The 13857-nt window shown below is 39.9% G+C and overlaps 1 protein-coding gene across 2 annotated transcripts in view; it reads left to right on the forward strand.

Moving 5' to 3' along the window:
* The window catches only part of HDAC8 (histone deacetylase 8), a 175511-nt gene that overhangs the window by 38685 nt on the left and 122969 nt on the right, over positions 1-13857 (forward strand). The window contains exons 5-7 of one of the 2 annotated variants that reach the window (XM_033112386.1): positions 7421-7533; positions 10853-10930; positions 11515-11623. In XM_033112386.1, the coding sequence (XP_032968277.1) occupies positions 7421-7533; positions 10853-10930; positions 11515-11623 (300 nt within the window). The remainder of the gene's footprint in view (positions 1-7420; positions 7534-10852; positions 10931-11514; positions 11624-13857) is intronic. The other variant, XM_033112416.1, reaches the window with a different exon arrangement.

The raw sequence follows: 13857 nt of genomic DNA on the forward strand, positions 1-13857 counted from the left end.
TTGATGGTGTGAAAGACAGAATGCACCGGACAGTTGAGGACCCGATTGTATTCAGCTGTTGCAATGGGGAGAAAAATTATTAATGAGGAACAGCTCAAAGAAAAGGAAGGGCCCTGGGGTTTTTAGAGGCAGGTAAACAAGGGAGTCATCTATAAGTTTTAGGGGAGTCATTGGAAGGATGGAGATGGGTCTCATCTCAGAATAATATGGCAAGGTAGGAAGGTCTCTTGCAGTTAGCCTTTTTCCTCGAAAACAAAGGGGAGGGGTTCTTAACCATCACTGATTTCTGGGGAGCACGGAGCTCAAATAAACCTCAACATTGTCATTTCCCCCTGAATAGATCTAAGAAATAGTCTCTGGCATTCCTGTAAAAACCAGTTGAGCCATCTGTTGAGAGCTGGTGGCAAACGTCAGTTGTTTTAGGGTCTTGGAGATCAGGCATCTTAAAAGAGAGAGGACTAAAATGTAAAAGAGAGGTATTAATATAAAAGGTTAGGTTCTAGTAAAGATGTCTCAATTACCTCTCATGGAAGGACGTCCATGACACAAGCCTTGCTCCATCCAGACTTCTTAGTGGTCTAGACAGCAGCTTGTTCAAGGACAATTCCATGGCCTGCCGCAGTGATGAGCTCTTCCAGCTTTACAGCAAGGGCTGCTGTAGATCCCAGAGAGGAGAGCAAGCTGTAAGGCAATGCAGGGCATTGGGGTTCTCAGTGACTCTAAGTCAGGCAGAAGGAAGAAAAATTGGAAAAGTTAGCTTGGAGTAATATCCGGATATTGAAGTAAAAGCCACATATTGAAGAAAAATGGAAGAATTTTCCATTTGGTAAGGTAACAGGAGCCTGTCCAGTCTCCAAATAGGTACCGAAACTGGTTTTTCGCGTAGAGAAGGAAGTCAATTATATCTCTATCACAGGAGACAAAGTTGGTGTACTCATCAGTAACCTGCAATTATAAAGAGATGCAAAATGATTGAAAAACAATATACTGGATTCTGAGTTTTCATTTGAAACACAAAATTTCTCTATACAGCCATCCCCCTTTTGATCAAAGATAATCTCAAAGAAAGATTATTCTTGAATTCAAAACAAGGCTGGTCTCACAAGCACCAAAAGGAAAAATAGATAAATTGGAGTTCATCAAAATTAAACACTTTGGTGCTGCAAAGGACATCATTAAGAAAGTGAAAAGACAACCCATAGAATTGGAGAAAGTATTTCCACATCATATCTCTAATAAGGATCCAGAATATATATAAAACTCCTACAATTCAACAACAAAAAGACAAACAACCCAATTTAAAAATAGGCAAACGACTTGAATAGACATTTTTCTGACAAAGACATGCAAATGGCCAACAAGCACATAAAATGGTGTTTGATATCATTAGTCATCAGGAAAATGCAAATCAAACCCATAGGGAGATACCACTTCACACGTACTAGGATGGCTAGAATTTTTTTAAATTAAAAAAAAAAACCCAGAAAATAACAAGTGATGGTTAGAATGTGGAGAAATTGGAACCCTTGTGCATTGCTGGGGGGATATGGTGCAGCCACTGTAGAAAACAACTTAGAGGTTCCTGAAGAGTTACACATACAATTACCATATGTCCTAGCATTTCCACTTCCAAGTATATATCCAAAAGATTTGAAAAATTGTACTCAAACTCAAAAACTGCTACATGAATGTTCACAGCCGCCTTATTCACAATAGCCAAAGGTGTAAACAACCCAAATTTCCATCAACAGATGACTGGATAAGCAAACATGGTATATACCTACAGTGGAGCCATAAAAGGGAATAAAGTACTGATGCAAGTACTTATAGAACATCTACTAATGCCAAGCGAAAGAAGCCAGACACAAAGGATCGCATATTGTACGATGCCATGTATACAAACTATCTAAAATTAGGTAGGTCCATAGAGACAGAATGCAGATTGGTGGTTGTCCAGGGATAGGGATGGGGGTGGGGGGGTGACTGTTTAATTAGTGCAGGGTTTTCTTTTGAGGTGTGAAAATGTTTTGGAACTAGACTGAGGTGGAGGTACCACAATACTATAAGTGTACTAAATGCCACTGAATTATATTCTTTAAAATGGTTATTTTTTATACTCGGATTATGTGAATTTTGCATCAGTAAAGAAAATTAAATAAAATTTAGTTCTCGTTAGGTTTTGCCTGATTCTTTACATAGGTGCAGCAAGAATAGTAAGCTACTATATAGAACTTAAGCTTGCTTTGCTGGAAGTTTTCATAAGAAATCTCAGTTTGAAATTTTAAAAGCCTATTAACGCTAGGAAGCCAAGCAAAGAAGATTTTTACCTGCAGTACTTATAAATTTCGAATTCCTCTCTTCTTGAGGGCCCCAAAATAGCCTAAGTTTCCTGGGCCTGCCAGGAAGTGACCTTCCTTCCTCACCTGGAAGGCTGGGTGCCTGTAAGCCAGGTGCCGGGCCAGTTTTCCCAGGAGGGTTTTGTAAGCGTTGGCTCCATACAGTTACCTTAGTTCCTTAAAAGTGTCTGGTCATATGGGATTCAATGGGCATCATTCCCAAATATGACATTCCAGACAAGGCCTTAGTTACATAACCAGTGATTCCAACCGTGTCCCGAAAACAAGTAGGATAGACGGATTCTTCCTGAACCTATGCAGATAATTACATCACTATGAAAATAATACTCGATGAGAGTTTCCGAATCCTGGAAGTCTCAGGCAGAGGAAAGAAGATATTTACAAGTGTTTCATTTCTGTTTACAAAAGCACAGTTTACTAAATTATTATGAGTTATAGAAAGCAACACAGAAAAGAGAAATGACTTCCTTATACGTCCAGAAAATAGAACATTGAAACGTCAGCAATATTCTAAGCAAAACCCACAATCATCCCTCATCAGTTCATGCAGGTCTATGTAATGAGTTCTTGTTCCGCTTGACCTGGCGTTAGCAGTCTCATTAACCCATCAGCTTCTCAACTAGTGTTCTTGAAATCCTGACTCAGTTCACTGGTCTGATCTCAAAGTTGTTTCTGCCATCAGAAGCCTTTACCCAACGGTACTTGTCAGAATCCTTATCCATGGGGCTCGGAGACAGTGTTTGTTGAAAATGAAGCATTCTAGGTTGTACCTGATTACAAGTGCTTTCAGAGACACGTCAGATTAAAACATTAAAAAACTATAGATGGCAAAAGACCTACAAATAAATGTGGTTGACTTACCAGTGATCATTATCAAAAGTGAAGAAGCTGATGAGATTTCATGCAAGAATAATAATGCAGCTGACAAAGACACTTGGTTGTTTCTGTGGCATGCAAAACAAGATAGAAGTCAATCCAAAAAACTTCTTAGTCAACATATCCATCAACATAATGATCAGCCCTATTTTCAAAGAAGAGATGGTATTGTATCTAATTGATAAAAATGGATGAACATAATCTTATGGAGACAAAAATCCTCAAATATATAATAATCCTGATATAATATACCATGAATACACCAAGCATCTACTTAGAATATATCAAAAATAGCAAGTCAAGACTTAATAAACTGGAGTAGGTCTTAAACATCTATGTACCAATAAAATTCCATAGGTAAGTGATGTTAATCCTCAGTTGAAAACCAATCACCTAGAAGATGCTAGATTTAAAATAAAGAAGCAAAGTTGAGACCAAGTTAAGATTTAAAAAACTAAAAATTATGATTTAAAACACTGTAGTTGTCTAATATCTGACAAAGCAGCAGTAGGACTCTGACAAACAGAAACACGGCCAGCGAGGACACCGATGAATCTCTAGGAACTTACTGAAATATTTCTATTAATAACATTTCGCCTATACCAATTTAACCTAGGGAAGGCTGAGCATCTCTTTTGATTTGGCAATTCTTCCCATGCAGCTCAGCAATAGTAACATATCAAATAAACCTAATTATTTCTAGCACGTCTCTTTTTATAAAGTGAAAGAATACATCCTTTGTGATTTTCCAGGGGCCCTCCGGGACTGGATTAAGATAGGGTGATGGGTTGCGGAAAAACAGTACTTGATGCTCTATTTAACCAAAATGATAATTAAAAATTTTACACGTGAACGTAGGAGACAATATGATTGCAAAGAATCTCATCTCTTTCGTGAGAAGACTTTGCTTCCTTAAATTATCAAGGATATAAAGTCAACATAAACCATAGGTTATTCTAGGAAGACACAGAATCTTTGTTAGAGGAAGATTACTTAGGCAGGAAAGCAAAACCTTTACAACCTGTTATTAAGAGGACCAATAATCCAAAAAAAATGTCATTTTAACAGAGAGAAAACCAAATTATAGTTTTGCATCAGTATAGTATTTCATACTAAAGTTCTTTTTGGAAGTTTTATAAATAAGTCCATCTAACCTTAGCCAACTTTGACCTTGACAAATAAAATTCCCTTTCTGTGACCTTATACCACTTTCTATATCCATACACATCTCTTAGAGCCCAAGTTCTCTAAGTAACCAAAAAGAACATGTCCATTAACAGACCCAATACATATAGTGTCCGTGTAGCATATAAAAATAAGAAGCAAAGGCATATAAACTCAAAATTATGCTTAGTAATTGTGCATTCTCTTAGGAATGATCTAAGTAGCTAATGAATATCCACTAATTAACTCAATTTAGTACCAACTCAAAGTTTTTTGTTTGTTTTTAAAAATTTTATTGGGGAAACAGTGTGTTTCTCCAGGGCCCATCAGCTCCAAGTCGTTGTCCTTCAATCTATTTGTGGAGGGCGCAGCTCAGCTCCAGGTCCAGTCGCAGTTTTCAATCTTAGTTGAAGGGGGCGCAGCCCACCATCCCATGAGGGAATTGAACCGGCAACCTTGTTGTTGAGAGCTCACGCTCTACCCAACTGAGCCCTCTGGCCGCCCTCAACCCAAAGTTTTAAGTTACCTAAAGATCTTGTGAATTATCTTCACGCTCACATACCACAAAACATAATTAGTGTTGAAATAAAGTGTCAGAATAATGACTCAATTTGGTTAAGCAAATTTACATTTATCATAGTCTCAAACATTTAGTAGAAGTATTGTTAGCTCATTCAATCAGTAAGCCTGTATAAATTTTGGAAGAATATACCCAAGTAGAATAAAATTCTACATGTGTATTATACTTAACCCTAATAAATCAGAAAAGACAGCTGATTTTAGTGAACCAAAATTATTAGTCTTGTTTGCCAAAGATTTACCTAAATTATGTGAACTTGAATTCTTAAGACATTTGAGTTTGCTTTTATGGGAATACTTTCTTAGCATATTAAAAGTCTTCAAAGTTCGATTTCCTTATTTACTGGGAACTTTAGGACTAGTCTGTTTAAGCACTTATTTATTTCTATAAATCAATGAGAATAGAGCTCCTTTAATTTAGGAAAATATTACACACAAAGGCCTTTCTGAGTCGCAGACATCATCATCATTATTATTCAGGGAGAATGCTCTTTAATGAATGAGGAACATCTCAAAAGGAAAGGGACCAGGAGTTTTATAGAGGCAAGTAAAGAAGGAAGTCATCCTCCTGTCTTGCTGGAGTCCTGAGCAAGCAGGAAGATGGTTCTTCCCTTGGAATATGCCATGGCAATGTGGTCCTTTGCCTTAACCATTTCTCAGCACACAAGGGGGTGGGGGCGGGGCTCTTAACCATCGCTGATTTCTAGAAGCATGATTTCTAGGCTAACAAAGTTTAATTCTGTTGATGAGAGGACTCTGCTTTGTCAATTTTGTTTATAGAATTTCTCTGTATTCTCCTTTATGTGCCATATTATTTCTGCTTGCTTTTTTTGTTTGTTGTTTGGTTGGTTGGTTTTGTTTTTCTTGCTCATGACTTGTCTCCATAACTTCATTGTAGGCTTTCTGAGGGAGGGCCATACATGTTGTATTGATTTGTGTTTCTCCTCCTCCCCAGCCCCCTCCTCGACCCATGTTTTAAGTTACCTAAAGATCTTGTGAATTATCCTCACGCTCACATACGACAAAATACAATTACTGTTGAAATAAAGTGTCAGAATAATGACTGAATTTGGTTAAGCTATTGTTTTGGTAGTTCCAAAAAGACCGTACTTCTACTAAATGTACCCAATGAGTTCATAATTGGAAAATTGCATCCAAGAACTTTCAAAGTCACATATTGAACTCTGATTTACAGAAAATTCGTGGGTGGACAAATCTTTTTATCTAATTGGTTTCTTCCTGGCTATACTCCTAAGGCCAAGCTATTCTTCTGGTAGTTGATCACTGAGTTCACTTTTATGAGCAAGGTCAACGTCTAGTGATATTTTTACCAACCGCCTCCACACCCATGTACCCATCTCATTGATTCAGCCTGTGAACCAAGGCACTGTTCAGAATATGAAGCATTATTCTAGAAGAGATTTCATGAAGTTCATGCATTGTGTAGGCACTAGAAAGATCTCACAAGCTCAGAGTAGCAAAGATGCCATTTTAAATGATGCTCATGCCTAGAATAATGTTCCAAGTAAAATATCAGGGAGAAACGAGAAAAAAAGAAATGGGCCCGGTATTTGAAGTGCCTGTGAAAGCAAAAGAAACTGAAGCATTTAGGATTAGGCCCTGAAAATAAATTATAATACACTTTTGATGATAAAAAAAAAGCTTCTTTCACATCTCAGCAAGACTTCATGGAAGCATAGTAAGAGTGGGTTACTGTTGACAGGAGGTTAAAGTAACACAGTATCACCAATAGCAAAAGGTTAAAGGACAGCAGTGCATTCAATGAAGAGAGTTTTAGTGAAGGAAACAAAAGAACTTGAGAAGAGGCTGCTTCGGTCTCCGCTGTAGTAATGACATTTACAGAAAGGCAAGCACATTACGCTTCCCAGGAGATGATGCGTTTGTACCTTCTACGTTCCCCTTTTATGAGCAACAAGTGCCAAGACTTACTCACAAAAAGAAAAACAAAGCTCTTGAGGTTATGTCACGGGGCAGCACACAGAACCCAGTGTCCAACATCTTCACATCTGGCTGAGCTAGATTGTCCATAAGGTCCTTCTAGATTCTGGCCTTCTTCAGGTCCTAGAGGTGATAATCACTGTTCATTATGATGACCTCAGGGTACCCCAAGTTCTTTAAATGACTCCTGAATCATTAGCAAAGGTTGTGTTTTGTTGAATATAGTCACAACATTCTAATATTTTGAAAATCTGGGATTCTGAAGGGAAAATGTTACCAATCAACTTGAATATTTCATTTACCAAAACACTTCATTCCCTGATCATTCTGAGGCATTTACTATCCAATCTGTGTAGGTCAATTTTTGTTTTTCTTAAAAGAAGGGGGAATTGTAAGGGAATAGATCTCAAGGGTTAGATCCTTGGCTGTAAAGACTCCCTTGGATTGCTTTTGGCTGTTGGCTGTAGCGACTTATTTTCTTGCAGAGACGAAGCATCTGGTTTTTGTTATCTCAATGATGCTGTCCTGGGGATATTACGATTGCGACGGAAATTTGACCGTATTCTCTATGTGGATTTGGATCTGCACCATGGAGATGGTAAGCCCTTCGCATTCAGAGGTGCTTTGCTGCTAGGACAACAGGTCTTTACCAGTGAAGTCGCTTCTAGACAGCTGGTAAAAGGAGAAGAACCTGTTGCCATTGAAAGTTTCCTAATTGAGAACACTAAAGTACGTAGAGATTATTCTAATGGATACAGTTCCTCTGCTGATTAAGCTGCTTTAAAATGCCAGGTTCCTGTAATTTGTCCTCCCCTCCTTCATTAGCAAAGCTCTCCAGTAGAGAACATTAAGAAGTGGAAATCGTACCTAGTGTTTACTCCAGCGCTCAGTAACCTCCCTCAGGCCACTTCCTTAGGCTCCAAGCGAAATATGCACTTAGAGCTGACAGCCTTGACGCTTCTCTCCAGATGAGAACGGGTGTGTGATGAAAGAACATTCTGCATTTTTCACCAATAGGGATACCAGCTCACGTAGCCATAGGAATCTGTGCCACCTTCTTTTGATCGCTAAAATATTTAGTCCTGCACAAACCCTGAGCATCTTCTCTAACTGTTAAGACCAGCAGAATCTTTAACAATTTGCCTTAACCCCACTGAAATGATGTACCCAGCCCCCTCCTGTGTACTTTCCATGTACGTGTAAGTTACCCACATTCTGTTTCTTTAACAAATCCTGGGTGTTCCCTTCCCTCCCCTCCCCCACATCAGTGATTGCTGCTTCCCTGTCTCCACCATCAAGGCAGAAGAGAGGAAACGAAAGGTAGGTGGCAGAGGCTAGGGTCAGCTCTGCTTCCAAAAACGGAAGAAGGAAGAAATGGGGGTGGGGGAGCCTCCCCAGGGAGTTCATCTAGATGGCACTACCATGGAATGGTGACAGAAAATTAAAGGTAGCAGAGAGAAGAGGGAAGGGTTAAAACAACCAACATACAACTTTGAGAACCGTGCCTACTGAATATCCGAACACTCAGCCTTGCTCAAAACCTTCAGAGGCTCCTTACCGCCTGTCATGAGGGTAGCATTCGTCCCACGGCTTCTTTTTGTATGGCCAGCGAGCTAAGAATGCTTTTTTACATTTTTACAAGGTTCTCAAGGGGAAAAAATTGCAATAGAAACCACGTAGTTTGCAAAGCCTAAAAAATCCACTATGTAGCCACTTGGTTTGCTAGCCCTTGGACTATAGTAATGGTCCTTGAACTTGAAGGTGTATCAGGAAGACCTGGGAAGCTTGTGTTAAAATGCACATTCCTGGGCCACATCCACCAGAGATTCCAATTTAGTAGATCTGGAATGGAACCTAGGAATGCACATTTTAACAACACTCCAGTTGTTCCACGGGCCACACTTTGAAAAACAGTGGTCTTCATGAGAAAGTCTGCACTCTACCCTTTAAGTAGACACCTCTTGTCTCCAACCTTCTCTCTCACAACTTGTTGTCCAGGCTGCTCTGCCCAAGTTGTTTATTTCTTTCTGTCCTGCACAACGGCTTGAACAAACAGAGCTATGCATATAGTAGTGGTTCAGTAAAATGCCTGTTGAATGAATGAATGATTAGGAAATTCAAACTATTACTATCAGAGTTCAAGAATAGAATCAACTCTATTGAACCACATAAGAATGAAATAAGACTGTCACCTGAAACCGTTCTTTCCATTTGCAATGTTATTTCTACACCATTTAGAGTTTCCTGTTTTAGCCAACTTTTATGGTGTGTTTCATTTCAGTTTATTTCCCCTCTTCAGCACCTCCCTTCCAGTGACCCCTGCCCCACCTCCAAATTCTTGCACATTTGGTTTATTTTAAATCTCCCATGATTCCATAACTAGCATTCTGTGATGGCTTCACTAGCACTCCTACCCTGTCCTCACCTTCTTTCGTCTACTACAACCTACCACTCTTCTCTTTCACACCAAGCCCCAGACCCAGACCCTCCACCTATCTGTCTATGCCCTTTTCTAAAGTAGAATTTTCCAACAATGCCTAATGGCATTTCCTGTGAGAAGAGATATAAATTGGCTAGAAACATGTGAAAAGGTGCTCAACACCCTAATATTCAGAAATGCAAGTTAGAACTAGACCATTCTTTCTGACTAAGATTAAAAAGAATAATGACACCCAGTGTTAGTCAGGATGTGAAAAATGGGAACTGTCCGACCCCGCTGATGGAAGTGTAAATGGGTACCACCTTTCTGCATAGACAAAGAATCAGCATTTTTGTGAATTATCCCATTTCGTACTTCAGTTTCTAAGTTAAAATGCTATTTTTAATTTATTTTGTTTTGTTTTATTTTGTTTACTTAATGCTTTGTGCCTGGAGCCTTTAACTGGTTTTAACTGCCTCCCTAGAGCAAAACATAAGGCTTGGGAAATTCAAACATACTCATGATATACAAATAGAGTTAATATTTTTTTAAGGTCACCATCGGCCTCTAATGAAGACCAAAAGCATTGAGTAAACACAGAGACAATTTCTTTATTTGAAGTATAAAAGAGGATAGTACATGAATTTGCTAATAGTTCCTCCATTTTATAGATGGACTATCTGAATACGATGTTGAGAATATGTGATTCCGGGAGGGAGGTGTGGAGGTGGGCAGTGTATTTATCTGAAGAAGTAGTGGCTTATAAGAGTTATTACATCTTTTATCTCCCAGGCCTCTCTTCATTTTCTGAGTCTGTTTAAATGGAAAGGAGGCTCTTTTCTAGAAGAGTTTTCCCCCTTCTTTCTCCAAGCTTTAACCGAGTTCTAAAGCTGCTATTAAGGGACAAGACCAGAGTGACTTTCAGCCTTCTGTGTTTTAGCCAGAAAGTTGCTTAGTACACACTTTGGGAGAACTGCATTTGTAACCAAATATGTATCATAGAAAGGCAATTTACCATTCAGGTTTTCACTGTGTAATGCCTAATGTTTATATTAGTTATGTGTTTAAAAGGGTTGCCACATTGTACTTTTGTACTAAATCCTAATAATTTCACTAGAACCACTGAAACAAAACAAAACGTGGAACTTCCAAGATGGTGCCTCAGATCTGATCTCGAGCCCTTGCCCGCCTTTTTGAACAGCTTGTCAAAGATAGCCTGGACATCCCATGGCTTGGAAAGGGGAAGTCCAGTTATAGTCCGCCATGAATTTGAAAAGGAACCCCCAAACCTCACTTGGAGCCAAAGTTCTACCGCATCCTGTAATGACAGAGATCAAAGACCAGAAGGCTTTGTCACTTTTATTCCTCAGCTTGTTAGCTTTATTATTGCTACCTTCACGTCTGTCTTCCTTCCCACAGCTGCTTGCTAGAGTTCCAGTTGTTGCAAACAGGAGTTGCATATATGAAGTGATCCTTCTGCTGTTTCTTTCCCTGGTAGGTGTGGAAGACGCCTTCAGTTTCACCTCCAAAGTCATGACGGTGTCCCTGCACAAATTCTCCCCGGGGTTTTTCCCAGGCAAGTATCTGTGTGCTTAGTGTTACATGTGAGGAATAAATATTGCAGCTTTTCCGTACATTTCTTATATCTTATATCTGGATAGTTCCATGCTATTAATACCTTGTTGGTGCCATGCTATGCAAAATTTGAACACAGATCATTTCAGGTGACAATGATGAGAGGAATGTAATGCTGTTTCTTATTCCAGATGAGTTTTATGGACTGTCAACAGGCAGCTCACTTACACTTACTGTATAATCAGATCCACTGTGTAATTCCCAACACCCTGATAATTGCAATGATATATTAATAGTATGTCAATCTGAGACATATGGAAAGTCAAGCAAAGGAGATGATCGCTTTTTTTTTTTCCAGCGAGATGGAAACTTCCCACTTTCTTATAATTCTGCTTCCCCAACATTGTTTACAACAGTTACTTCTCCATATTATTTTTTTTGAATTTCATTCCCTTAGAAACCATTATAGGACTGTCCTCCTAACTGACCTTGTGGTGTTCTGAATTCCTATCAGAGAATCCTTCAAGTTTTCTAATTCTCATTTCTAATTCTTGCAGCTGTTCACAGTGCTTCTCTCTTTTACAGGAACAGGTGATGTGTCTGACGTTGGCCTAGGGAAGGGACGGTACTACAGTGTAAACGTGCCCATTCAGGATGGCATACAGGATGAGAAGTATTACCACATCTGTGAAAGGTATGGCACTAATGCTCAGCCAGCAATGCTGACAGGTGGATTACATTCCTGTAAGGTGAAATGGCCCCCATTTCACAGAATTCTTGGTTAACAAGAATAATTTGGGGGGGAAGCCACTATATACCCACATGGTTTTGTATACGGTTCATTATGCTTATTTGATCAAATTCAGAGCTTTTGGACTGCCTGCTGAGTCCCTTGTCTAGTACTTCTGTAGCTAAAACCTGCACGTGTGTCATCTCAGCCTGGGGGCTACTTTTCCGTTTTCCATTATGGAGATCTGCTTCCATCCACTGGTGTGAATATTCGAGAGTTCTTTATTAAGAGTTGTTGAGTTTTATCCGTTGTGTTAAAATTGGAGTAAAAAATCTTGTTGTTGTTGTTGTTGTTGTTTTACATTATGGTTATTACATTAAGTTATAGCTACTTATACGCAGACCATTTGTTGCCAAGGTGTAACGCGTTGGGCATGAAAAGCCCTACAGAATGGGGGAGGGGGCTGAACTCATATTCGTAGAAAATGGGGTTGGTCAGGGACAAATTCACTGCTGACTTGGCAGTAGAGAAAGTGAGGCTGACTAGGAGTTAGCAAGCCAGTATTACTTAAGGTAAGTAACGGGGGGTTGAGGTGCTTTAGACTCTTCCCCAATGCGGCTCAGCTGTCTCCCAACCTCTGATGGAAACAGGGACTTGCCAAAGGAGTCCGCACTGGTCATCATCACTGGCAGTTGTATAAACAAAGTAGGAGTATTCAAAAATAAAAAAACGGTGTGCTTCAAAGGTGCCTCTTAGCTCAAGAGATTTGGCAGGCCGAGTCGTCATGCAGCAGCTCCAAACTTTTCAGGATTTTGACCATGTGCCCTGGCTACCTCCATATTGTCAGGCTGCAAAGGCCTATTTTGTGGAGCCTGCCAATGATGGTTTTAATTGCCCTGCTTTGTTCCCCTTAGGCTCTGTTCTGTCCTGTAGACGTGTAGATCAGAGCTGCTTATTAACTACAACGAAGATGTCCTGAGGTTTTGTGTAAAAGGACACTGATTTTGTTTTGCTCTTAATCCCCTTCTTGACAGTGCCCACCATTTTGTTGCCTTTTCTTTTGGTTTGTTTTTTTTCCGTAACAGGAAACCAGAATGTTCTCTTCGGTGCACTGTGCACAGAGCTTCCCAGAGTTGTTTCCTGGGTCTTAATTGAAAGGTCAGCACCCTCATCTTTTCAGTGGGCTGCCCAGGGTGTTCAGAATCTCTATCTACTACCTACTCTTCTCAGTCACAGAAATGTCTGTATCGTCCCTATATTTTCTTCTTGTTGCTCTCTAAACCACTTCCTACTATATGATAAGAAACAAATGTTTTAAATCCCATGCTAATTCAGATTAAAAAATAGCCTGGGTATCAAAATTGATTAGAAGCATTTTAAAAGTGAGTTTAGCACCAAGGAAAAGGTCCAGGGAAGATCACACATGATCCCCTTTACAGAAAGCCTGCTCCCGCCCCCTCCCCAGTGTACAGGAGGCCAGCATTTATTAAAGGTTCTTCCAGCTTGCCTACTAGAGTACCAGACACTCATCAGTTTATAGTTCCCAGGGCCCCTTCTGCCTGTGGAGCCACACCAGCAGTCTGCTTCCAGGTTTTCATTAGAGGTCCAATCATTTTTCCCTTTGATTTCTTTCAGAAGTCAAGTCTGGTCAGCGTGTTATGTGAAGGCACCTCTGAGTCCAAGGGTGCCAGGGAGGCTTCCTGACCCAAACATCTCTCCCATCTGTTGGCCTAATATCAAATTCCTTTAACAGGAGACATACTTTTATTCTACAGTTAGCAATAGGCCTTCAAATGGAGTTTTGGCACAACCTCTCCTCACTCTCACTCTGCCGTAGCAATGGCTCACTCCAGTGAAAAGGCCTTCAGTACATCTGCTGTCTCCTTGTCATCCTTTTGGTTCCACAAGCCCACTGGTTTTCTGGCTCACTCCTGACCTGTGATAAATAAAGGACCTCTTATTGCTGGTTCACTTACAGGATGCTCTACTTTTTTGTTTGAGACTCAATTTCTAGTTTGCTCTGTTAACTGCCTCTCCCTGTGGGATTCATGAGCTCTTTTCCCCTCCCTCTGTCCTTCCCTTCTTTCCTCTCTCCCTTTCTTCCTTTAAGGTTTTTCCCTCGCTATAGCCTTTTTGACTTTGCCAATCAGTCAGTCAGGAACTTAATGGTTTCGTCTTAAACCTGAACATATCCTCTT

The sequence above is a fragment of the Rhinolophus ferrumequinum genome, chromosome X (genome assembly GCF_004115265.2).
Source record: "Rhinolophus ferrumequinum isolate MPI-CBG mRhiFer1 chromosome X, mRhiFer1_v1.p, whole genome shotgun sequence".
Classification (NCBI taxonomy): domain Eukaryota; kingdom Metazoa; phylum Chordata; class Mammalia; order Chiroptera; family Rhinolophidae; genus Rhinolophus; species Rhinolophus ferrumequinum.